This window comes from Salmo trutta, chromosome 3 (assembly GCF_901001165.1).
Source record: "Salmo trutta chromosome 3, fSalTru1.1, whole genome shotgun sequence".
In the NCBI taxonomy this organism is placed as follows: Eukaryota; Metazoa; Chordata; class Actinopteri; order Salmoniformes; family Salmonidae; genus Salmo; species Salmo trutta.
Window position 1 is genome coordinate 46,750,188 of NC_042959.1, and position 25,918 is coordinate 46,776,105.

At 43.1% G+C, this 25,918-nt stretch overlaps 2 protein-coding genes across 6 annotated transcripts; one reads left to right on the forward strand and one right to left on the reverse strand.

Moving 5' to 3' along the window:
* The first annotated feature begins 64 nt into the window (after nucleotides 1–64).
* On the forward strand, nucleotides 65–11,181 carry LOC115176265 (centrosomal protein of 85 kDa). Of its 4 annotated transcripts, none has more exons than XM_029736196.1 (14): nucleotides 65–268; nucleotides 1,348–1,405; nucleotides 2,009–2,140; nucleotides 5,077–5,873; nucleotides 6,122–6,249; nucleotides 6,675–6,777; nucleotides 6,907–7,086; nucleotides 7,292–7,444; nucleotides 7,660–7,814; nucleotides 7,963–8,080; nucleotides 8,236–8,286; nucleotides 8,409–8,516; nucleotides 8,849–9,092; nucleotides 9,614–11,181. In XM_029736196.1, exons 2-14 carry the CDS (start codon nucleotides 1,366–1,368, stop codon nucleotides 9,775–9,777), a joined length of 2,373 nt encoding a protein of 790 aa, XP_029592056.1. In that variant the 5' UTR covers nucleotides 65–268; nucleotides 1,348–1,365; the 3' UTR covers nucleotides 9,778–11,181. The 4 variants fall into 4 exon arrangements, with proteins under 4 accessions (XP_029592056.1, XP_029592048.1, XP_029592072.1 ...); XM_029736188.1 differs by having other exon boundaries at nucleotides 66–268; nucleotides 1,352–1,405; XM_029736212.1 differs by lacking the exons at nucleotides 65–268; nucleotides 1,348–1,405; nucleotides 2,009–2,140 and adding an exon at nucleotides 2,787–3,054.
* Nucleotides 10,882–25,918, reverse strand: ubxn11 (UBX domain protein 11). 2 transcript variants are annotated; one of them, XM_029736258.1, is made up of 16 exons: nucleotides 25,439–25,918; nucleotides 24,809–24,960; nucleotides 24,481–24,554; nucleotides 24,335–24,369; nucleotides 23,728–23,850; nucleotides 23,270–23,370; nucleotides 20,668–20,722; nucleotides 19,099–19,178; nucleotides 18,643–18,766; nucleotides 18,065–18,285; nucleotides 17,671–17,748; nucleotides 17,398–17,545; nucleotides 16,979–17,082; nucleotides 16,810–16,883; nucleotides 16,514–16,663; nucleotides 10,882–11,818 (listed from the first exon to the last, which is right to left on the reverse strand). In XM_029736258.1, exons 3-16 carry the CDS (start codon nucleotides 24,549–24,551, stop codon nucleotides 11,674–11,676), a joined length of 1,509 nt encoding a protein of 502 aa, XP_029592118.1. In that variant the 5' UTR covers nucleotides 24,552–24,554; nucleotides 24,809–24,960; nucleotides 25,439–25,918; the 3' UTR covers nucleotides 10,882–11,673. The 2 variants fall into 2 exon arrangements, with proteins under 2 accessions (XP_029592118.1, XP_029592112.1); XM_029736252.1 differs by lacking the exon at nucleotides 25,439–25,918 and having other exon boundaries at nucleotides 24,481–24,597; nucleotides 24,809–25,193.

Here is a 25,918-nt window from a genome sequence, read left to right on the forward strand (position 1 = left end):
CACAATCTACCAATTCTATCATAATCAGATCAAAGGACTACGCCAGACAAATGGAACGTTCCCATGTTCCCCATCTATTTTAAAATGGGCAGGACTCTGAAGTTGCTAGGAGCTTGTAGTGAGTGTTGTTAAGAGTCAAATCAGAGAGGGTTAGCTAGCTGAACTCTAGAACAGCAGCTGGCAGAGGAGAACGAATTCTTGACCCGAAATTACACATGTGCTAATCTCGGCACACTCAAGGAGTTCATTTTCAAGTTTTGCAGAAAAGGTAGGTTTAGGTGGCGAAGTTCTGTTCCGCTGTCGCTATGTGTTGCTAACGTTACTGATAGTTAATGTTATGTCTTTAACGCAATTTAGCTAACGTTCGACTTTGTATTGAGCTGGCTAGCTAATATTTGCTAGGCTGTACAGCCTACTAGCTTATCTAGCTAGCTTGTTTAATAAAAAGCTAAAACACAATAGACATTTTAAGTTAGCTAGCCATCGACTTTATATTATAGTTGCATTAGGTAGGTAACAGTAGGTAGTTAGCTATCTAGCTAGTTAAAGTTAGGGTCCATGTTATTCTTTACCCCCATTGAAGTTAACATTTTACAATGGTTAAAATAAGGGTTAGAGTAGTGTTTACTGTATGCACGTCCCAAGGATCCCGGATAGCACTGACCGTGTTCGCTATGTAACGTTATTTAGCTAACCAATAGACCAATATCTAACTGGCGTAAACTATATAGAAAGCGAGATCTGTGTGGCGAATTTAATAATCTGTGTGGCGAACTAACGTCAACTGGAATATGGGATCTTCAGCTGATGTTGACACTGAGTGTTTCTGATATAACTGTAGCATCCCCCTCGCCCTCTTGGCTCTTAAATTCAGTTTAGACTCTCTCACACCCCTCCATTAAACCACTCAAGCCCCCTTTCTGTAATTTCGAGGTGCGTGTTCTTGCCAGCACAGTTGATCTGTGTCTGCCCAGAAATACTCACTGAAATTCCTGATGTTCCTCTGTTGCTGTGGCTCTACTTTGTAGTCTCTTGAGCAATTGCTGTGTTATTATATAACAAGGGGGGGAGGGAAGGGCTTGTGTTTTTGTTCCTTCCTATACTTTTCTCTCACTGTTTTGCACATCACATTGCTCTAGGGCTAGAACATTTGTCCACTCAAGGAGCAGCTTCAGCAGGACACAACGTTTTGAAACGTCCAGATATAAATATGTTATGTAGAACAAACATGCATCTCCAACATGTAGAACAAGGAGTCATGTTGGCTCTATTTATGGCATTTCTATCTGCAACTGAATGTGGCCCAGAACTTCACACAGATGTTCATATTATCACTCTCTTTTCTTGACAGGGGACGTGAGTGGAATGACCACCTCACAGAGATACCTGGAGTCTAAGATGACAGGTAAAGCTTCCCAGTCTAAACAGTTTGTGCCTATATTATGACATTTTGGTGTTTGGAAGGTTTTTTTCCAGCTGTTCGTGCACACCACATTTTTTTCTTGAGGCAAGTTCAAGTTTGGTAGCAAGAGTCTACTCCCCTTCGTTGGTGATTGGTCAACAGTACTACTCCAAGTAGGAGTGTTTGTCATTCAACCAGAGTCTACTAGTTTTCATGCAAAATGAGAAATTCTGCACCCCACAAAAAAAATGCATAACTAAGATGTCCTCGGCAAAAACGTCAAAATGAATGACAGTTTTCTTGATTTATCTTAGATTAATAAAGACTATTTTGAGGAAGGGTTTCTGGCAATGTTGCTACGGTGGCTCAAGATGGGACAAACAACAATATTGCCTTCTCGTTTTTATTTTTAAGCAGAGGTCTTTAGGGAGTATGAGAACACACTGTCGCTTCGCCTAACCAAGTTCTGCTTGGAGCAAACAGAACCTATGTAGCTGTGCGGGCGCCTTTAGCCTCATCAAAATGAAGAGGGGGGGTGGAGGAAACTGATGTTAGTGTCACCTTGTGGATGTTGGTTGTGCTTTTCACACCATGTATGCGTTCCAGCTGGGTTTCCTGACATGGAGTGGCAGACGCCAGCTGTGTCTGAGAAGTTCCAGAGCCGCTTTGGCCACCGGCCTGGGACAGCGGACAGTGGGGACACGGGGCTAGGCGCCACCCCATCTGACAGCACAGAAGGTGAGAACGTTCCCCCCCCCGCTCAGACTTCCTGTCGTGTACTACCACAACACCCATGCTTATTATGCAACATGTCGTACAAACTGTTCTCTATGTTCACGGCGGTGAGTAATGTTAGTTACACTGCTGATGGCTGACTAGCTCACGTGTTAAACGTTATAAAAGTTTGCTTTTGGTTCAGATCGGCCTCGGTGAATATCAATTTGAAATGCCTTAGTTCCAGAGATGCCAGACATTCAGAGAGTTGGAAAACAATTATCAGGTGTATGAGGTGATTATCATGTTTATTGGCCTAATCGCAATGCTGTCGTCAGATAAGCCCAAAATCTCAAGGTATGTGTGACTCTCCGGACTTTCATTTAAGTCATTCAGCAGACGCTCTTACCCAGAGCGACTTACAGGAACAATTTGGCTGGGGGATTCGAACCAGTGGCCTTTAGGTTACTGGTCCAACAGTCTTAACCGCTAGGGTACCTGCCGCCCTACCTACCATATCAACTTCAGAGCAGTCGATGTGAATGAAAAGGAGAAATCCACAGCAGCTTGCTGTTTTCTCTCTGCGACTGTTAAGTTTGGAACAAGGGGTCGGAGGTCAGCATCCTCTATGTTGTTGCGTATAGCCTATTTATAGGCAGGGTGATGTGCTCATGATCCTTGGATGCTCAGGAGATTTACAGGGGTAGATTACATTCCTTTACCAGGTGGCTCTGCCAACCTAATTGGGGGTTAGGGGGGTGGAATGCTAGGACTGGACGGCTAAATGGAAACTCTGAACCCTTACCCCCCCTTCTTCTTTGCTGAGTGATGCATGTAATGCTTACAGATTAGCTGCACCCGATGGGGTTTAAATTAGAACATCATTTGGGAAGTACTAGGACTGGAGGTGTATGTACTGTCCGTATGCCCAAGTGAAGGTAAGACTAGAGTGCTTTATTGGTATGTCTGTGTGTGTTTCCCTGTGGTAAGCCTATTTGTGAGTCTATAGTTTTTTTTTCTTCTAATAATTGGGCGTGAGTCCATTAAACTATTGTAATAACGCCATGCCATCTGCATTCACAATTGAACACTAAAAGGAGAATTGCATTTAACGAGACGCTTCTATTTGGGCCCAACTGTCAAGCAAGCTAGTGCCGCTGATACACCCATGCTGTAACTGATAATAGTGCTTAGCAACATGAGTCTTGACCCCCTTCAACTCCCTTACTCCATTCTAAACCGTCAAAGGAAATGGTCAGTGTGGACATAGTTCAAAGGTCAGTCTGACAGGTCATCCTTCATAGGCACTGATGTGGTGTTTTTGGGGCCCTGGATGAAGTTGTTTGGTCTTTGAATGCACCTGATTGTATCCTACTTTCCAACTGTGTATTTCTATTTGTGATACATTTATGTTTTGGTCACAGTTATTCCGGTACTGCTGGAGTAGCATATATTTGCCGAATTAGGTTTTGAGTGAGCTTATAAACCATTACCTGCTGGAGAATTAACTCTCAACTTCAATTCCACGTAGACCTAGTTTGTTCTCCCTCAAAGCGTCAGAGCTGTTTTGGACTTGTCCTAGCCAGACAGACTCATAAATCAGTCGAGCCTCGAGGGCACCTGAACATTTTAATTTGAAGAATGTTTTCACCGGAAGAGCCTCTGTCTTTGCCAGTTCCTTCCCGTTGTGTACTAACTAATTTATTTTCCAATGCCTTTTCTAAGCACGGCTCTGTCCAAAATGAGACGTGTCATTTTGGGGGGAGGTTTTTAGCCTCCCTGTCATTTGTTTTTAGTCTCGCTTTTTGGGGTGTACGCATGTGACGTGCACGGGACGGTGGGAGAGGGTTTGGTGCTTAAATAAGCAGCCAGCACAGATCACTCCGTAACCTGAGAGTGGGGCTATAAATACCCCTAACCTTTCCTGCCTGTGTCTGTGTGTGGTTGCTCCGAGCTCTGTACAGGGCAACCTGGCTTGGCTATTCTCTAGGACAATACTCCCTGCTGTACAAGGCCTTCCTGCCCGCGACACCGCACTGCTGTCAGCCTAGAACCTTCGAGCCTCCAGAAAAAAAAATGCATTGGAAGGAATTTGGCAACAGTATTAAACATCTTGCTGCTGCAGCTCACCCCTTCCGCTGGGCTGTTAAAAAATGTCACGTCTAATAACACGTTTCTCCCAGTGTCGGACTGAGTGCCAGGTGAGCAGTACTCTGTCGGTTTCTCTTTTAAATAGCTGTAATGAAGTAGGGCTTGTGTATGGGGTCTGCTGTCACACAGGCCTAGTTGTTGTTGTTTTTTTACTAGTTTCCAGTGCTTTAAACGCAGAGTTTTCTTAATTTGAAAACGGCTGTGTCTAACGGTTTCCATTTCAAAATATAGCTTTCTAGGTGCTTCTTTGGTGTGTAGTCTAATGATCTGAGGTTAGGCTATTTGCCTGTCTGTTCTTGCATGTGGTAAGGAGGTTGGTGAATGAATGGTCTTTTCTGTCGGCAATGAATAAAAGCAAACATGACTGTCTTGTTAAGATTTATTTGAATTACACTGCCCTTTTTTAAAAAATGCATTGGAATGGACCAGGGACATTCCCTAAGACGCATGTTCTAGTCGCTAAGGTCTACTTACCAGGTCAGTCAGTACTAGTGGTGTCACCTGGGCCACCCACTGACCCCAGTCAAGGTGATATGAAGCATACTACACACCATCTGAAAATAGTGTGGCTGGTGTTGGGTACGTACACATACCAACTCTCTGTAAAGGAATCTTAAGCCAGAGATTGTTTGGCGAAAGGAATAGTTGTACTCTGTTTTCAAGGCCATTCACTGAATTCCATGCCGCCTGAGTGTCAGTTTTTGTTCACCACTTCTCAGTCAAAGCAAAGTACCTTTTATTGTTACTAAATGAATGCTGCTTCAAATTCGTACCCAACTCTAACAGTTCCTTTCTCTTACCCCTCCCAGATTTCTGCAGTTCCAGCAGCAGCCCCTCGTTCCAGCCCATCCGCAGTCAGATTCCCATCCCCACTGCCCATGTCATGCCTTCCACGGCCGGACCACCGGCCTCCAATCCTCGGCCCTGTTCCCAAGAAGATTCCCAGGCTTCTGCCGAGGCACACCGGCCCTCCTCGGGCTCCCGAACCTCCGGTGGAACCTCCAACTCGAAGTCGTCCTCCCTCTCCAAATCAGCCTCTTCACCCAACCTGGACATGGCACAAGGCGGCGCGGGGCGAGCCGACCCCACCGGGCCAAAGCCGGACTGCCTGAACCGCTACCGCAGCCTGGTGAACGGACTAGACCACTCTCTGTTCCCCTCGGGGGACCACTCTTGCATGGATGAGGGCCAGAGGTTCGACATGCCCGCCATGGAGCCCACAATGAACCAATCTGCTCTGCTGGCGGGCTACTGCCCCGACGTCCGACTCAGGCTCCAGATGACCAGCCTGGGGGAGACTCCCAAGGGCAACAGGGAGGCCTACAGGGGTGCCATGGAGCACTCGTACAAGGCTCTCCCCGAGATAAGGCCAGGGGTCCCCGGAGCTCCAGACCCCTACAGCCAGAGGAGCAGCCAGCCAGGTGGAACTGGGGCTGGGTCAGCAGGTGTGTACCCCAGCTCTCTGTATCTACAGACCCAGGCTCTGCTGAGGGAGGCCAAGGCCTATGAACCCATGCTGCAGGAGAGATGCAGCGAGCTGCCCAGCTGGCAACAGCAGCACAAGCAGCAGCTGGAGAGTCTCCGCATGCAAGTGGAGCAGATGCAGGTGAGCTGAGCATTTGGACCAAAGAACAGCTAGCGTTGACTGACCCCATTTCACTCTGGAGTACACATGTAGTTCTCAACATTAGACCTGCTCAAAATGCCAATGTTAGGACAACGGAAAACATTTTAATTGAGGAAAGTGGTTGAATGATGCCAAATTTAGAGAAGATGGCGTCCTTGGTGAAGGAGGCTGTTCGGTATTCTTTATAGTTGAGTCGGTAATGTCCAATACGTTGTGTGTTTGTGCAGATGATGACTGCTGGAGTGGGCCAGTACCCGGCTCTCTACTCCACCCCCTCCATGCCACCAGAGGCCAGGAAGTGGGACGAGGTGATTAAAGCCAACGAGAGCATTCTGAAGGAGCTCGCCATAGAGAGGTACACACCTATTACCTCAGATTGAAAAGGTAACCGAACTCACTCCGGCGCTGCTTGAACAAAAGAACCAGGTGCACGACTGCGCGGTAATCCCAAGAAAGTATTCCTTACCCCAGGACACTTCAACTGGTGACTATCCAGGAATATAAGGGAAAAAGTGCCTGCATAGATCTGTTTTTTTTTTTTGGGGGGGGGGGTCAAACTGGCTTACGTTCTGGCATAGCACGCCTTCAGAGCCTTGGGAAGGCTGAAAATAAGCCCTGATCCACGAAGACGATCCTTTAAAGTGTCCTGGGATAAGGGATATCTAATGCCCTACCCAGAAAAGCAAACTATTTTCTATATTATTACAGTGGGCTGTATCAGGGGAAGTGTGTGGTATCTGACCATGTCACTGGGGTTCACTCTGGGCTGTGTTGTTGTAGACAGAAGCAGCAGATGTCTCAGCTGGAGAGCGAGCTGCAGGTCCACGGAGGCCTGCTCGGCCGCGGCGCTCTGTACGGCGACGTGTGTCTGCTCCGTCTGCAGGTGAGCTGAACACACTCGCACATCCTTTCGCATTTTTCATCTCTCTTATCCAGAGTCACACACAGACTTCAGGAGCTGATACTGCACGACCACGGATGACCTCAAAAGTCTTTCCTGTGTGTCTTCCAGGAGGCTCAGAGGGAGAATGCCTTCCTACGGGCCCAGTTTGCGGAGCGCGGTGACTGCGCCGCCCAGGAGGAGGCAGAGCGCCGCCTCGGTGCCGTGGAGGCGGAGACGCGGCGTCTGAACGATGCGCTGAGGGAGACCAGCGAGAGGCACGCCGAGGAGATGAAGAAGCAGGAGGAGAGGGTGAGGAGCTGAGCGTCGGGCCACAACATCCTACCGCTACATTGATGGTCCCGTTGCTAATTATATAAACTGATTCCCTTTTCGAATTACACAACGTGACAGTTATTTAATGTGACTTAATAACTGGGTGGGTGTGTGTGGTGTTGCAGTCGGGAATGTTTCTATTTATTAAAAAGTGACCGTTATTCCGTACTTGTGTGTGTAGATTCGCAGCCGGGACAAGCACATCAACAGCCTGAAGAAGAAGTGCCAGAAGGAGGCAGAGCAGAACCGAGAGAAGCAGCAGCGCATCGAGACTCTGGAGCGCTACCTCGCTGACCTGCCCACTATGGAGGACTACCAGGGCCAGCGCAAACAGGTCAAAACCAGCACAGACCGCATTACACACACATACCTTAATCTCACTCAATACAACTACGTCCTACCTCGTCGAAATGACTGGGTGCTTCTCCGGTCACGTCCCAGGTCGTCTTTTTATTGCCGACTGGGGATGGCGTTCACTGTCTCAGGAATCACATTAATACGATGTATAAATCTTCTGATATTCGCAGCGTGTGTTGTGTGCGTTTTTAGCTGTCGGAGGTGGAGCAGCGGGCGTTCCAGCTGCAGGGCCAGGTCAGAGAGCTGGAGGTGTGTCTGGAGGAGGCTCGCTCACACATCCGGGAGAAGGACACCCAGCTAGAGGAGCAGAGACGCAGGGAGAGGGAGCTGCTCACCACTGTCACCAGGTACACACACACACACAGCTGTACACGCATTCTGACATGATCGCATTCCAGGTGTACACACGTACTCATTTTAACATGCATGCATACTCGTATAACCTACTTTGTTTGTATAATGACCTGTTTTGGTAATTCGTTTTGTGTGTGTCAGTTTACAAGAGCGGGTGCAGGAGGGCCTGGAGGACGGGGCAAGGTTACCCTCCCTGGATGTGGAGAAACTCCGAGGGGAGAACAGCAGCCTGAGAGAGGAACAGCAGACACTTAAAAAGGCCAGTCTTTTCATCTTGTTCCTTCTTTCTTGGCCTACTTCGGCTTTTACATTTGACATTTCACCGGTACCTTACATTCTGAAATGTTGCGCTGCTTTTTGTGGCTGTCATCTAGTGCTGGTTCTAAAACGTTCCGTTCTTCTCTCTTTCTCCAGGTCATAGAGAAGCAGCTGAGGATGATGACGAAACTGGGCACCCAGATCGTAGTACGTGAAACGAATGGAATCTGTTTACACCTTGGATGATATCTCTATTAGTAACCTAATATGGTCTTACTAGCCATGCCTAACCCATATCCAACCTCTGACGTGTGTGTGTGTGTGTGTAGACCCTGGAGGAGCAGGTGTCTCAGGAGGAGAGCAGCTCCCATGCTCTGAGAGAAGAGGTTTGTTCTAAAGAGCAGGGTTTGCTCCAGCTCCACACAGCCATGAAGGAGGTGAGACGCTAGGACAGGATTACACCGCTACTGGAAATAATGCTCTGTTCTGAGTGGAATTGTCTTGAGAACCTCCAGAGCTCATGTTCTGTCCTAATGCATAAAATGATGAACTGGACAACAGGTACATTATTTATTTATTCATTATCCATGCACATAAGTATTGAAATTGAACCTTTTGGAGTGCTGTAACTGTCCATTTTTTTTATTTTACATGCTGTATCTATGACGATTCTCCAGCACCCAACTATTTTAGGTGTAGGAAGAACTTTGAGTTGAATATGTCGCCTATTTCTGAAATTCCTAGCGGTGTGTTTTCTGCGTATTCCCAGCTGTCGGCCCAGAACCAGGAACTAACGGAGCAGAACCTGACCCTCCATGAGCGTCTGGAGGACTCGGAGAAGGTGAACCTGGGCCGGACGTCGTCCTCGCTGCGGCCGGCCGGGGCCCGCCTCACCCAGCGTCTTCACGGGGAGATGGCCTCATGCCTCTGCGACCTGCGCTCCCTCTGCAACGTCCTGACCCAGCGGTCACAGGGCCGAGACCCCAACCTCTCGCTGCTGCTTGGCGTTTCCTGTGAGTGATGACCACCGCGCCGCTATAGGGTTTAGTATCATTTAAAGAAAAAAAAGGCTGCTGCTATTTTTCACTTAATCCTGAAACGCTTCTAATCAGTTGTAGCTTGAGCGATGGTAAAAGTCAAAGATGAATGTTTGATCAGTTTAAGTGTTGCAGCCACAGAATACTTCCAGCTATATACATGTGTAACATGGTTCGTTTTTCAAGTGTTGTAATACGTTGTCGTCATACTTCCAGGTCCTGTCACCTAATCCTGAAAATGTTTGGTTATTTAAGGGGGGGGGGTGTAATATATGTGTGTGTGTGTGTGTGTGTGTGTGTATATATATATACACACACTATTATATTAGTGTTTTTTAGGATGAATTTACCTCTGCCAGATGCCTTATGTTTTTGTGCTGAAAACCATTTGTGCTACATTTTTGCCAATTGAAGACCGTTCTAAAATGAACAGGCTACATTCTGAGAACAGAAAGTCACTTTCATAGTGTGGAGTAACTGTTTCTTCTTCTCCCCAGCTCCCCCGCCCATGGCAGAGCAGGTGGAGGACTGGCTGAGTCCTGAGGTCCTCCAGAGGAAGTTGACTGAAGCCCAGCAGCTGCGTCGTGATGTGGAGGAGCTCCGCACCACCATCTCAGACCGCTATGCCCAGGACATGGGAGAGAACTGCATTACCCAGTAGCCCCAGCTGCTAGCCTCTCTAAAACAGACTGAACCATTAGGCTAATGGGGTAAGGCTTCCATATTGGCCTTGCTTCTTCTACTCTCTTCATTGAGTATCAACTGGAATCTCATGTTGGCCCTTTGGGGAAGGAATCCTTGATCAGGTCATGCATTTCAGTCAAAGGGCTTACGGTGGAAGAACTGTTCTCAAACCAGTGTGTTTTTTGATTGTATAAATGTTACTGATGCGTTTTGTCTTTGTTGTCAAAGATGCCCTCCGCTCTTTTTATGACACACACAGATGGGGTTGTTCTTTTTCAATATTTTATTATTTACATCTTCCCCCTGGGGAAATAATGTTGGATGTGGTTGACAATCAACTGAAAATATTTTATTCTGTTTTTTTGAGTGATTCAACAAGGAATGTTACTAACCCACCACTATTTAAAATGCTACATTTGCAGCATTGAAGTCTGGCGTGTGGGTGGCGTTTAACAGTGGTAGGGCTAATACTGAAAAGACATTCTGTCAGCATTACAACTGAGATATTGTTCAGAGACATCTGTCCCGTCTGTACAATTGCACAGTTACATTTTTTTCATGTTTGCAGATATCTCTCAGGTAGTGGGCTTGCTTTGATGATCAAAAATGTAAATGTTCTGCGCTTTTGCTGTCGTCACCAGTTAAATTTGCTAGTGGCTTTCTTTCTCAAAACGTTACTTATTTTAGTGTTTCAGCCAACAGAGCAACTCAATACATTCCTTAAACATTGCTTCGTGGGTTGTCCTCTAAGAAGATATCTCCATCACAGCTAGTTATGGGGATAACTGTCTGCGACAATTTTACACACTTAACAGTATTTGTGGTACTGGATTGTTGGTAACGGTCTGTTCAGTCTTATAGAGCAACATACTGTAATCTAACAGGTTAGTCCCTGTGCCTGCCTACTTTGTCCTTATACACTTTGTTCACTTTGGTGCCCATATCTGTACTAGCAAAATGTCTCTATGCCATCCGTGTGGATAGTGTTATTTTATTTCCATCTAATAGCAAGAAATGTTTTGGTTTCAAATGAATAACTTAACTAATAGATGTCAGTATTTTGCCATGAAAAAAAAAAATGTACGACATGACTAAACACTCATCGAGTTTGTTTCAGTGTTCGAAGAGCAAAAAAAGTGGTTTAATTTATTGATGGAACGTCACGTCATGCTTTCCTTCAGTTGACGATCACCATGACACTAAGTTGGGACAGACATTTGGATGTCTAACATTGTCTAGATGAGACTGAGTTCTCATTTGAGCTTTAACAAAGTTAGACAAACTTGCCTTATGTCAAATATTTAGCAAAAATGTAAATGTTTATATTGAATATTTTTATCCTTAATTGTATTTACACATTTTAGAAATAAAGTTTTTTCAATAAATTGGCTTGGTGATCTCTACATGATGAATTTTGATTAAAATCCTTATATTTTAAAGGTAGAGTCAGCAAAATGACAGATGCATAGTGGGCCAATTTTCCGCAACAACTAAGATCATTGGCGCGCCAGGCTAAATGTCTCTGCTGTTTTGGTCCCTAAGAGTGTGAAGCGAACCCATGCCCATGTACAAATACTGTGTGTGTGTGAGAGCGAAGTCTTGCATCTTGCTCATGCAATGTTATTTCGTTAACTCTACTTTTTTTTAAGCAGTCATGGTTCAAGGTGAATTATCTACATCAATAATTATGCAAGTGTTCCTATGGAAATTAGGATTTTCCCATGTCATGATGATCCTGGAAAGGATAGTTCTTTAAGTGTTTTTGGCACCCCCTAGTGTCACATCCCTATCAGATCTGAATATACGTGTTTATGAAAGTAAATGCAGTATTTTTATAACCATGAGGAGAGTGACAAGGCGATTTGTTGTTCCGTCATTGAGGGGGGCCTGGCCTAGTCCTAAGCAGCAGAGCAGCATTGGGAGTGAGCCCACAAGAGAGGAGTGTCTGAGAGTCCTCACTGTACCGGCGGCGCTGTGGGAACGCACTGATGATGTCATATGCTGTGGCATCTGTCCATCTGAAATTGTGAGGGCGAGAGAGAGAGTTGATAGTGATGGCATAGCACAGGACTGGGCTTTCATAACATGTCAAACAGACTGGGATGTGACTTTGTTCTGCTATGCAGATTTTTCGTCACTGATCATTTGGACAAATCGTGATTCCCATTTAGAGGAGTGGATACTTTGCTAGCCTTGTTAGTACATTTTCAAGCACGTCTTCCCCGAGAATCTAATCAAGCATCTGACGCAATTATGCCAGATATATATATATTTTAAATGTAAGGGGTGGATCAGCTTTAATATTGCAAATAGATTGATAAAAGTCAAAGTAATTGTCTGCATTTCCCCATATTTAAAAAAATAAATACAGTGCCAGTCAAAAGTTTGAACACACCTACTCAAGGGTTTTTCTAAAAATGTTTACTTTGTAGAATAATACATCTAAACTATGAAATAACACATATGGAATCAAAAAGTGTTGAACATCAAAATATATTTTAGATTCTTCAAAGTACCCTTTGCTTTGACAGCTTTGCACACACTTGGCATTCTCTCAACTAGCTTCACCTGGAATACTTTTCCAATAGTCTTGAAGGAGTTCCCACATATGCTGAGCACTTGTTGGCTGCTTATCCTTCACTCTGTGGTCCAACTCATCCCAAACCATGTCAATTTGGTTGAGGTTGGGTGATTGTGGTGCCCAGGTCATCTGTGTCACTCTCCTTCTTGGTCAAATATCCCTTACACAGCCTGGAGGTGTGTTGGGTCATTGTCCTGTTGAAAAACAAGTCCTAAAAGCGCGAACCAGATGGGATGGCGTATCGCTGCAGAATGCTGTGGTAGCCATGCTGGTTAAGTGTGCCTTGAATTCTAAATAAATCACAGACAATGTCACCAGCAAAGCACCCCCACACCATCACATATGCTTCATGGTGGGAACCACACAGGCAGAGATACGTTCACCTACTCTGTGTCTCACAAAGACAACAGTTGAACCAAAAATCTCAAATTTGGACTCAGCAGACCAAAGGACAGATTTCCACCAGTCTAATGTCCATTGCTCATGTTTCTTGACCCAAGCAAATCTCCTCTTATTGGTGTCCTTCTAGTAGTGGTTTCTTTGCCGCAATTTGACCATGAAGGCCTGATCCTCTGAACAGTTGATGCTGAGATGTGTCTCTTTACTTGAACTCTAAAGCATTTATTTGGGCTGCAATTTCTGAGGCTGGTAACACTAATTAACTTGTCCTCTGCAGCAGCTGGGTCTTCCTTTCCTGTGGCGGTCCTCATGAGAGCCAGTTTCATCATAGTGCTTGATGTTTTTTGCGACTGCACTTGAAGAAACGTTAAAAGTTCGTAATTTTCCGTATTGACTGACCTTCATGTCTTCTAGTAAAGATGGACTGCCATTTCTCTTTGCTTATTTGAGCTGTTCTTGCCATAATATGGACTTTTACCAAATAGGGCTATCTTATGTATACACCCCACCTTGTCACAATACAACTGATTTGGCTCAAATGTATTAAGAAGGAAAGAAATTCCACAAGTTAACTGAAATGCATTCCAGGTGACTACCTCATGGTTTAGAGAATGAACACTTTTTTTGGTTACTACATGATTCCATATGTTTATTTCATAGTTTTGATGTCTTCATGATTATTCTACAATGTAGAAAATAGTAAAAATAAAGAAAAACCCTTGAATGAGTAGGTGTCAACTTTTGACTGGTACTGTATATGTTTTATTTATATTTATATATATATATATATATACACACACACATATATACACATATATTATATATATATATACACACACACACACACACACACCCGTTTTAAAATTTGGGGTCACTTAGAAATGTCCTTGTTTTTTTAAGAAAATCACATTTTTTTTTGTCCATTACAATAACATCAAATTGATCAGAAATAAAATGTAGACATTGTTAATGTTGTAAATTACTTTTGTAGCTGGAAACTGCTTTTTTTTTATGGAATATCTACATAGGCGTACAGAGGCCCGTTATCAGCATCCATCACTCCTGTGTTCCAATGGCACGTTGTGTTAGCTAATCCAAGTTTATTTTAAAAGGAAAATTGATCATTAGAAAATCCTTTCGCAATTATGTTAGCACAGCTGAAAACTGTTGTTCTGATTTAAAGAAGCAATAACACTGGTCTTCTTTTAGACTAGTTGAGTATCTGGAGCATCGGCATTTGTGGGTTCGATTACAGATTCAAAATGGCCATTCTTGTTCTGAATACTTATTTACGTAAGTATTCAGACCCTTTGCTATGAGACTCGAAATTGAGCTCAGGTGCATCCTGTTTCCATTGATCACCCTTGATGTTTCTACAACTTGATTGGAGTCCACCTGTGGTAAATTCATTTAGTTGGACATGGTTTGGAAAGGCACACACCTGTCTATATAAGGTCCTACAGTTGACAAGTGCATGTCAGGGCAAAAACCAAGCCATGAGGTCTAAGGAATTGTCCGTAGAGCTCCGAGACAGGATTGTGTCGAGGCACAGATCTGGGGAAGGGTACCAAAACATTTCTGCAGCATTGAAAGTCCACAAGAACAGAGGCCTCCATCATTCTTAAATGGAACACGTTTGGAACCACGAAGACTCTTCCTAGAGCTGGCCGCCCAGCCAAACTGAGCAATCGGGGAGAAGGGCCTTGGTCAGGGAGGTGACTAAGAACCCGATGGAACTCTGGAGCTCTGTCAGACTGACCAGAGTAGAATTCCTCTGTGGAAATTGGAGAACCTTCCAGAAGGACAACCATCTCTGCAGCACTCCACCAATCAGGCATTTTATGGTAGAGTGGCCAGACTGAAGCCACTCAGTAAAAGGCACATCACAGCCCACTTGGAGTTTGCAAAAGGCACCTAAAGACTCTCAGACCATGAGAAACAAGATTCTCTGGTCTGATGAAACCAAGATTCAAATCTTCAGCCTGAATGCCAAGCGTCACTTCGAGGATACTTGGCACCATCCCTACGATGAAGCATGGTGGTGGCAGCATCATGCTGTGGGGATGTTTTTCAGCGGCAGGGACTGGGAGACTAGTCAGGATCAAGGCTAAGATGAATGGGGCAAAGTACAGCGATATCCTTGATGAAAACCTGCTCCAGATGGCTCTCAGACTGGGGCGAAGGTTCACCTTCCAACAGGACAACAATCCTAAGCCCACAGCCAAAACAACGTAGGAGTGGCTTCGGGACAAGTCTCTGAATGTCCTTGAGTGGTCCAGCCAGAGCCCGGACTTGAACACGATCGAACATCTCTTGAGACCTAAAAATAGCTGTGCCGCAACGGTCCCCAATTCAACCTGACAGAGCTTGAGAGGATCTGCAGAGAAGAATGGGAAAAACTCCCCAAATACAGATGTGCCAAGCTTTTAGCATCATACCCAAGAAGACTCGAGGCTGTAATCGCTGCCAAAGATACTTCAACAAAGTACTAAGGGTCTGAATACTTATGTAAATGTGATAATCTAGTTTTATTTATTTTTTAAATTAGATTTTTTTTTTTAAATGTATCCTGTTTTTGCTTTTTCATTATGGGGTATTGTGTACAGATTGAGTGAAAACAAAAAACAATTATTCAATTTTAGAATAAGGCTTTCTGAATGCACTGTACATACTATATACATTTCATAGACACAATATATTTTACCTAAGTTATTGTTTGTTTTTAGTACCATCCTTCAGCTCCCCTCAGCCCCTCATTGAGAGAATGCCAAGAGTGTGCAAAGCTGTCATCAAGGCAAAGCGTGGCTATTTGGAAGAATCTACTATATAAAAAATATTTTGATTTGTTTAACACTGTTTTTGGTTACTACATGATTCCATGTGTGTTATTTCATAGTTTTGATGTCTTCATTGTACTATTTTCTACATTGTAGAATAATAAAAATAAAGAAAAACCCTTGAATGAGGTGTTCTAAAACCTTGGACCGGTAGTGTAGACAGGTGTGCCTTTCCCAATCATGTCCAATCAAGTTGTAGACACATCTCAAAGGGTGATCAATGGAAACAGGATGCACCTCAGCTCAATTTCGAGTCTTATAGCAAAAGGTCTGAATACTTGCGTAAATAAGGTTTGTTTATTATTTTTAATACATTTGCAAAAACCTATTTTCGCTTTGTCATTATGGTGTGTAGATTGCAGAGGATTTTTTTATTTATTATTCCATGTGGAAAAAGTCAAGGGGTCTGAATACTTTCCGAGGGCACTGTATATAACATTCTACCGTTGCAAGAATTTTGTAGAATTTAAATTGAAGGACTTGTAAGTTTTGAATCTGGTGTTATTTTGTGTATCAGTTCATAAACCATGTGCAATGGAATCGGTTCATCGAAAATCTCTTCCCAACTATTTTGCAATCTGTATTTCACAGCTGTCAATCTTTGGGTCCTTAAATGAAACTGGTATACTTTTTTTTTTTTTATCACAATTTTCTTTAACCTATTTTGTTTTTTAACCTATTGTGGACTTTAATGCAGGGTCAACAGACAAGTTCCTTACTTTCTCCCCCTTCCATTTGCCTCTTCCATTTTTGCGGAATGCAAGATTTTAGTTCTGGGTGTCCGAGATTAACATGACCCAAAAGTCACTGTGACTGAGATGAAGTACTGTGAATGTGACGGACTTCCTGGGCAAAATACTCTGCACAGCATTTTGTGGTAATGGCTCCCAACCCACCTGTGCTTGTCCAGATACTGGCGCAGGTGACCTATGGTCTCTGAGAAACGCATTTTTATGATGTAGGTGTGCTCGCCATCCTCTGACTTCACCCTCAGTGTGGTGACATCACGGGCCGAGTTGGGGGGATCAGTCTCGTGCAACTCCAACCTGAGTTGGAGTAGAGAGAACAGGTTCATAACCCACATTTAGCAAATGTGTGTCCCTCTTCCAGGGTCTCCTCTGTCACAAGGTCCCACAAGGCCCCCTAGTGGTGGAAGTGAAAGTATTGTGAATAGTTCTAGACACCTGCATACCTCTCTTTCATGGCCTGTAGCTCTGGTGTGTCTATGAGGGTCACAGCATGGCTGTTTGACGCATCAGAAGAGCCCTAAACACAAGACACAGGCATTTACTAGCATATAGTATACGCGTGTTCATCATCTACAGGTATATGTAGAAACATGTAACAGATCTCAGTCTCACCTGCAGACTGGCTTTCACGGAGTCCCTGATGTCAATCACTCTACCAGCCTTCACCACCACCTTGGGCAGCCTGTTCAGGAATTGGTCCATTGTCAGTTTTCTGCCTGTGGGTAAGTCAATGTTCAAGTCAGAGCAAAAGAGGCTTGGGGTGAATCTCAAGTGATATACATATAGTTGAACCAACTTCAAGTATGAAATTCTATTATTTCATTGATTCCTTGCGTCCTCTCCTCGCCTCCTCCAAAGAAGATCCAAGGTTTCTCCCCATCTCATGCATGTTCAGGAGGAGGCGAGGAGAGAGGACTCGAGGAATCCCAAAAAATACAATTGAGATTCGACCCCTGCAGTTGGTTCAACTGGAGTGTAAAGTGTAGCATGTGTTTTTGGGAACAAATTGAAGCGATACAGAGGGGACCGACCGGGTATCTGGGAGACGGTACAGTAGGCGTGTTCTAAGCTGTCTGTTGATTTCTCCCCCTCTGTGCATCCAACCACAGCCTGCCCCTTCCCAGGGAACTCCGCCCACGGTCGCCTCTCTTGGAACTCCTCCTCTCGCCTGTCGTGAACCTGTGTACACCAAAAGAGGACGTCCCACTACTCACCACAAAACAAACAGGAAATACATTGTCCATGTAGTCAGTTTTCCTACCGTAAGCACATTTTGAAATTTACGCATGCACACACACACACACCTGAAAGGGCACCCCGTCTGCAAACCTGTCCTGTAGCTCAGAAGGGAAGTATCCGTCCATCAGGTCTTGCATGCACTGCTGCAAAGTCATGAGCGGCAGGATGTCAGACACATTGGACTGAGATACGAACTGAGCTTTCTGTACTTATTCTGTCTGCTACAATCTGAGAGAGAGTCAACATATGGAAACATTGAAATCAAAGAATCTTCAGTGAAAATGTATCTAAAGTCATGCCTGGTTCAAATACCTAGTCTGTTTCAGTACCTGGTCTAGGTGTGTTGTACTCTCTCGTAATAACCTTAACAGTAGCTGATTTGGTTCTGGGTGCTGAGATTATGTACTGACTAGCCAGTCGGAGTGTAGCGAGTATTCCCTATATAGTCTCTGTCTGTACCTGTGTGCTGGCTTCCTGGTAAGAGCGGAAGGGCCCATTGAACATGAAGATGCCATTGCTGTAGAGCCGTAGTGGAATGAGGTGCTGCTGGGCCAGCTGTGCCCCTCTGGACGTGACCCTGACGTAGGACTCTCCCTCCCCAGCCAGGATGTTCAACTGCTGGATGTTCTGGAGCACCAGGTCAAAGTTTATCTGGAAGTTCCTCCTGGCCACAGAGGTCTCTGCAAAACGCAGGCCACCATAACAAGTGGATGCATAATTAAAGATTTTCTGTTTGAAAATCATCCAGGCATCAAATGAGCACAGCTCGTGAAACTTGAAACTTTAACTGGTGCATTGAAACAATGGCAGCTCCTTTGTACTGTTGGAAATTACCGTTTGAAGATGTGATTTGATTAGGTTTTACTTGGCTGCCTGTTAAGGAGGGTGTACTGTTACAGCATGTTCAGATAGAAATGTATCATGTAGAAAGAATATGATTGCCTGTCAGATAGAATAGGGAATCTTAGCGGCTCTATTAATTATATTTCTATCTGCAACATAAGGCTCAGCACTTAATAACTCCCTGGTTCCTTTACCTGGTTGCCACACCCCTCTCTCGGAGCTCTGGGTCTGCTCAGCTTCCTCTACTTCCTGTTGACTGGCTGTGTCGCGCTCCTCTCCGCTCCCCACCCAGATCATGCCGTAGTCGTTCAGAAACCGCTGAGTGGGGAAAAAACCCACTGTGAGTTTAAAGAAAACGTTGCAGTGACATCAGTTAAAGAGGTGAACTAAACTATATAGAACAGACTTGGAGATGACTCCACCACCACAACTCAACTTCTCTGTTATACTGTATGTAGAAAAGTTCAAGTCTAAATTGGACATGCACTGACTTCATAAGATATATTGTAAATCACACAGACACAGGTTAGTGCTTCTGTGGCTTTCAATACAGTGTGGTCCATCTATGTCTGTGCAATGTACCAAACTGATAGCTGAGGACCAAAAAAAAACATTGCTCCGTTGTATCACCATGGCGATGATGGTCTTACCTCCATCTCCAATACCTGGCCCTGAAGCTTGTGGCATGTTTTTATGAGCTCATCCTCTCTGCACCTATCACTGTTTTTCTCTAAAAACCACAGAAACAGAATGGTTTTGGTTAACCAAACGTGACTTGTTCCGTACTCTTAATAATTCTATAAATACATGAATACTAGGCCTACATGGGGCTGTATTTCTATAAATACATGAATACTAGGCCTACATGGGGCTGTATTTCTATAAATACATGAATACTAGGCCTACATGGGGATGTATTTCTATAAATACATGAATACTAGGCCTACATAGGGATATATTTCTATACATACATGAATACTAGGCCTACATGGGGCTGTATTTCTATAAATGCATGAATACTAGGCCTACATGGGGCTGTATTTCTATAAATTCATGAATACTTGGCCTACATGGGGCTGTATTTCTATAAATACATGCATACTAGGCCTACATGGGGCTGTATTTCTATAAATTCATGAATACTAGGCCTACATGGGGCTGTATTTCTATAAATTCATGAATACTAGGCCTACATGGGGCTGTATTTCTATAAATTCATGAATACTAGGCCTACATGGGGCTGTATTTCTATAAATTCATGAATACTAGGCCTACATGGGGCTGTATTTCTATAAATACATGCATACTAGGCCTACATGGGGCTGCATTTCTATAAATACTAGGCCTACATGGGGCTGTATTTCTATAAATTCATGAATACTAGGCCTACATGGGGCTGTATTTCTATAAATACATGAATACTAGGCCTACATGGGGCTATATTTCTATAAATGCATGCATACTAGGCCTACATGGGGCTGTATTTCTATAAATACATGAATACTAGGCCTACATGGGGCTATATTTCTATAAATGCATGCATACTAGGCCTACATGGGGCTGTATTTCTATAAATACATGAATACTAGGCCTACATGGGGCTATATTTCTATAAATACATGCATACTAGGCCTACATGGGGCTATATTTCTATAAATACATGCATACTAGGCCTACATGGGGCTGTATTTCTATAAATACATGCATACTAGGCCTACATGGGGCTATATTTCTATAAATACATGAATACTAGGCCTACATGGGGCTATATTTATATAAATACATGCATACTAGGCCTACATGGGGCTGTATTTCTATGAATACATGCATACTTGGCCTACATGGGGCTGTATTTCTATGAATACTAGGCCTACAGGTTTTTGTTTCTATAAATACATGCATACTAGGCCTACAGGTTTTTTTCTATAAATACATGAATACTAGGCCTCAATGGGGCTGTATTTCTATAAATACATGAATACTAGGCCTACATGGGGCTATATTTCTATAAATACATGCATTCTAGGCCTACATGGGGCTGTATTTCTATGAATACATGAATACTAGGCCTACAGGTTTTTTTTCTATAAATACATGAATACTAGGCCTCAATTGGGCTGTATTTCTATAAATACATGCATACTAGGCCTACGTGTGTTGTGACTGGAGCTCTGTGGTTCCAGAACTGTATGATATATACGGTAGGCTGAAATAACTACCTGTTGACTTCTGAAGAAGCTTCATTTTCTCCTCCAGAGCTGTAATTATTTTCTCCTTCAAATAGAAAATCACAAAATTAACATAGATATGTTGTCAAGTCAAGAGCTTGGTCTGTACATATATCAATGTTTGGGCATGTACTTCATGCATAGAATACTAGCCGGATGTGTATAGACCACTACTGTCTTTAGTATCTGTTTTCAGTGTTGGGGAAGCTACTCTGTAAATATGGTTTACCAAGCTACCAATTACTTCACACTGGAAGAAGTTGAGCTACAGTAAAGCTGCCCTTAAAAGAAATATAGTTTGTTTAACTGAAGCTACTTTGAAAAAGTAGTTCACTACATCAAAACTACCTTGTAAAAAAGTATTATATCTAAGTCTGAAAAGTCATATAAATGTACTGGGTTGAAAAATATATACAGTGCATTTGGAAAGTATTTAGACCACATTACTTTTTACACATTTTGTTACGTTACAGCCTTATTCTAAAATGTATTAAATTGCTTTTTTTCCCTCAATCTACATACAATACCCCATAAAGACAAAGCAAAATTGTAGCACTTTTTTTTTAAAACATGTAACTGAAATATCACATGTACATAAGTATTCAGACCCTTTACTCAGTACTTTGTTGAAGCACCTTTGGCAGCGATTACAGCCTTAAGTCTTCTTGCGTATGACGCTACAAGCTTGGCACACCTGTATTTGGGGAGTTTCTCCCATTCTTCTCTGTAGATTCTCTCAAGCTCTGTCAGGTTGAATGGGGAGGGTTGCTGCACAGCTATTTTCAGGTCTATCCAGAGATGTTCGATTGGGTTCAAGTCCGGGTTCTGGCTGGGCCACTCAAGGACATTCAGAGACTTGTCCCGAAGCCACTCCTGCAATGTCTTGGCTGTGTGCTTAGGGTCGTTGTCCTGTTGGAAGGTGAACCGTTGACCCAGTCTGATGTCCTGAGCGCACACAGCATGATGCTGCCACCATCATGCTTTACCGTAGGGATGGTGCCAGGTTTCCTCCATACGTGACTCTTGAACTATTTGGCCTGAATTCCAATCTTGGATTCAGCAGACCAGAGAATCTTGTTTCTCATAGTCTTTAGGTGCCTTTTGGCAAACTCCAAGCGGCTGTCATGTGCCTTTGACTAAGGAGTGGCTTCAGTCTGGCCACTCTACCATAAAGGCCTGATTGGTGGAGTGCTGCAGAGATGGTTGTCCTTCTGGAAGGTTCTCCCATCTCCACAGAGGAACTCTGGAGCTTTGTCAGAGTGTTCATCGGGTTCTTGGTGACCTCCCTGACCAACACCCTTCTCCCCTTATTGCTCAGTTTGGCCGGGTGGCCAGCTCTAGGAAGAGTCTTGGTGGTTCCAAACTTCTTCCATTTAAGAATGACGGAGGCCACTGTGTTCTTGGGGACCTTCAATGCTGCAGACATTTTTTGGCAACCTTCCCCAGATCTGTGCCACAACACAATCCTGTATCGGCGCTCTATGGACAATTCCTTCAACCTCATGGCTTTGTTTTTGCTCTGACATACACTGTCAACTGGGGGACCTTATATAGACAGGTGTGTGCCTTTCCAAATCATGTCCAATCAATTGAATTTACCACAGGTGGACTCCACTCATGCCCTGTACGCTGTATATTCTTTTGGCAAAACATTGAATGGGTTAATTGCAGTAGTTAGCTACACTGTTACAGTGGCGGCAGGTAGCCTAGTGGTTAGAGCGTTGGACTAGTAACCGAAAGGTTGCTAGATCAAATCCCCGAGCTGACAAGGTAAAAATATGTCGTTCTGCCCCTGAACAAGGCACTGTTCCTAGGCCGTCATTGGAAATAAGAATTTGTTCTTAACTGACTTGCCAGGTTAAATAAATTTAAAAAATGACATGGCAAAAAAGTAATTAACTACTGAAAAGACTATGAATATTTGAATTTCGGTAAACAATCACCAAAATGTAGGTAAATTACTATTTCAATGACAAAGTGGAACTACTCCCAAACACTGTCTATTTTCAACTCGACAGCACAACTTTGGAAAATATGTTGCTGCTTGAGGTCTCTTATTACCTCATCATACAAACTATAATAAGTATCTTGCCATTCAAAATATGAGAAGTATCTTATACAAACTATAGTATAAGGAGTCTCTTGTCATGCAAACTATAACGAACAAAGGTCCAACACAGAATACTGATGCAACATTCACACATTTGGCAGATTTGTTGTTTTTGTTTTTGTTTAGAAAACCTTTATTGGCACCATTTACCTGCTGTTCATACATACTGTAGCAGAAATATGTGCAGACTTGTGTGACAGGCATCCTGTATGTGCAACTTCATCAGCATTCGGTGGTTGAGCTTTCCTTTAAAATGCATGCTTTTGATTGGTTGTTTGCGGAGGATCACAGAGGTTGATGTGGTTGAGGTCGATTTCAGATCTAACCAAAACGCTGTCTCGCTGGAGGTGTTCACAGAAGCGTTGTTACCAGTTTTTTCCATTGATTGCACTGGAAGTCGCTCTGGATAAGTGTGTGCTAAATAACTAAAATGTAATGTACAATGTAATTTCTTTGTCTGAATGTGTGTGGTACTTGGCTCACCTTGTGGTCAATGTCCAGGGCTTGGGTCTTGACCTTGGTCTCCAGCAGGGTCAGCCTCTGCATCATAGAGGACATCAGCTCAAAATCACTAGGGGGTGCACCTGTAGGGTTCAGTCAGAGTTCACTAGATCAGGAAGTGTAATACCTGTATAATAAAGGCTACTGTATGACACTCGGCAGACGTTTTTTTTCCCCAAAGCGTCTTACAATGATGCATACATTTTTACTGATTCTGAGAACACTCTGTTTCAATGTTACTGTACATTATCAGAAACCCAAACTGGCTTTTTGGAAACCCACATTTGTGACCACGGTGCTGTATTAGGAAAACGCACACCACATACTAATCTAACAACCATGCATGAGGTCTCCAGTGTTGTCGAAATGTGATGTGACGTTGGTTGCGGTGGTGAATGTTTCAGAACAGGGCGAGTTGTAAGGACATCAAACAAACATACAACAACTGTTGCTTTTCCTTTGTTTGGCTTTTGATTTGGAAGGACAGGCAATATCAGTGGCTTGAGCCTGAGGCGTAGGGCGATTCAAAGCAGATACATCACTCAGCAGAGTAGCTTCATATTCTAAAGGAAAAAAAAGACAAGAACACAACTAGAATGACCCCAGGTTTTAAAAGAGATATATTCAGAGGTAGTACATGTTTCAAATAATTGGATATCTCATAGTTAGACTATAGCAGGGTTCCCCGACTGATGACCCGCATGGGTGATTTTATTTGACCATTCAAGTTTGATGAGCAAAAAAGAATACTAAAATGTTATTTATTTTTAAACGTTTTATTGTTAGTCGTAAAAGACTGTAAAAACACCAGCAAATCAGCTCCAAGTTATTTTAATTTTGGAAATCTGTTCCAAAGTGTTCCCATGCACAATAGAGAGATATGTGATCGTATACCAACCTAAGCAAGGTTTGAAATTATTATGATTTAGTAAAATATTATATCTTCTTGTGGTCAATTTGCAGTCTACAAATTATTTGTAATTACGTTCTGCCTCCTGGCCATCTGCTCAAGAAAAATATCGTCTTTGAAATACCTTAATCCCATACCTGCAAATGGATTCTCCTTGAAAGGCACTCTTCTCCTATTTGAGAAAAATGAGCCATCATCAGTAATGCAAATGAACATGGAAATTAATCTAATTGCAGTACTTTCTGTCTAGGAAAAGATCCACTTTGTTTTCTCTTTAACATACCCTTGCTGGTTCATGGGCCCAGGAAGAGGAACACGTCGGTTTTTCCTCAACATTGAAAGTGGTGAGCTCATCTCCTTACGTTCATAAAACACTTGGGATGCACAAATGGCTAGCAGACTAGTGTAGAGGTCATTTTGTGATTCAACAATGAAAGTAAAAAAACTATATTTATGAGCACCTGGCTGACATTGACAGGGTTGACATTGAAGCACATAGCAGCTAAAAACGCTAAATAAATGTCCTGAAAGTCTACACTTGGTTCAGTTAATAGGCTTAATAAACGAAATTAACTTTTATTCGTCATGCTAGGAATTTATGAATAACTTACAAGTGAATGACTCTAGATTCTTTCTGTAGGTTGGAATATTGTGCTTGCTCTTCTTTTACATCTAGAGGATTGTTTGGAGGTCGTTGCCATTGGTAACGTGGATCGTGACATTTCATTGGCTCGTTGCTGGTTCCAGAATTAAATACACCCTCCTTCACATCGTGAAGAACCAGCCAAAGGGATACGTGAAAATTTAAAGTGATACATTGTTATTCAAAATATGACATTGTAATCCTCCATCGACAAACATTGATATAAATGGAATGATGTACCCAAACACTAGTCTACTTTTGTTTCAAAAGTTGTCACACACCTAGCCCTAGATCAGAACACATACCATGCATGCTATACAAAACATAACAATACAATGCAATACAACACATTAAATAGGCTATTGGCATATATGGAGAAAAAAAATTTAAGAATACAAAAATACCCATTTGTTTCACTAGTGCCAAATATCAAAACAATTATTTGTAGGCCCTATTAAAGTTAATTTACACTGCTCATGACTGTAAAACAGATCTCTGTACTTGTGCCCATGCAGTCATGGTGCACACATCCCTTTCAGACCCATCATCTTCTAGCTGAAATAAACATAGATACACTTTTGCTGTTCAGAGACTCAACCCTCTTCAACATTGACGAAGCTCTGGTCTGTGCTGTCTTCATCCTGCTGGTGCTGTCTGTGTTCACAGAGGCCAAGGTGAGGCATCCTTCAACCACACAGGTCAAGGTAAGAACCAAAAGATGAGTATTAGTAAAGTATTAAGTAGAGATTAGCCATATTAATTGTCGAGTTCAGCAATGTAGAGGTCAGAAATTGTATACATATCATCAATAGCACTTACTTGTGATGATTCGTTTCCAGGTATGGTGTTAACGTTTAAGCAACAGCCTAAATTGTTGTGAAATGTCTAAAATGGTCCTATTTACTTTGTCTTTCAGATGAATGGAACCAAAATTCCAGATGTGCTAATGTGCTAAATGCTAATGTGTCTATAGGCCTACCTACAATAAGGGTTGTTCTTGAATTGCAGTGGCATTTGGGTGTGGCATTTTGGAAAAAATTAATTTCATTTTTCAAAAAATTAAGATGTATTGGGTACA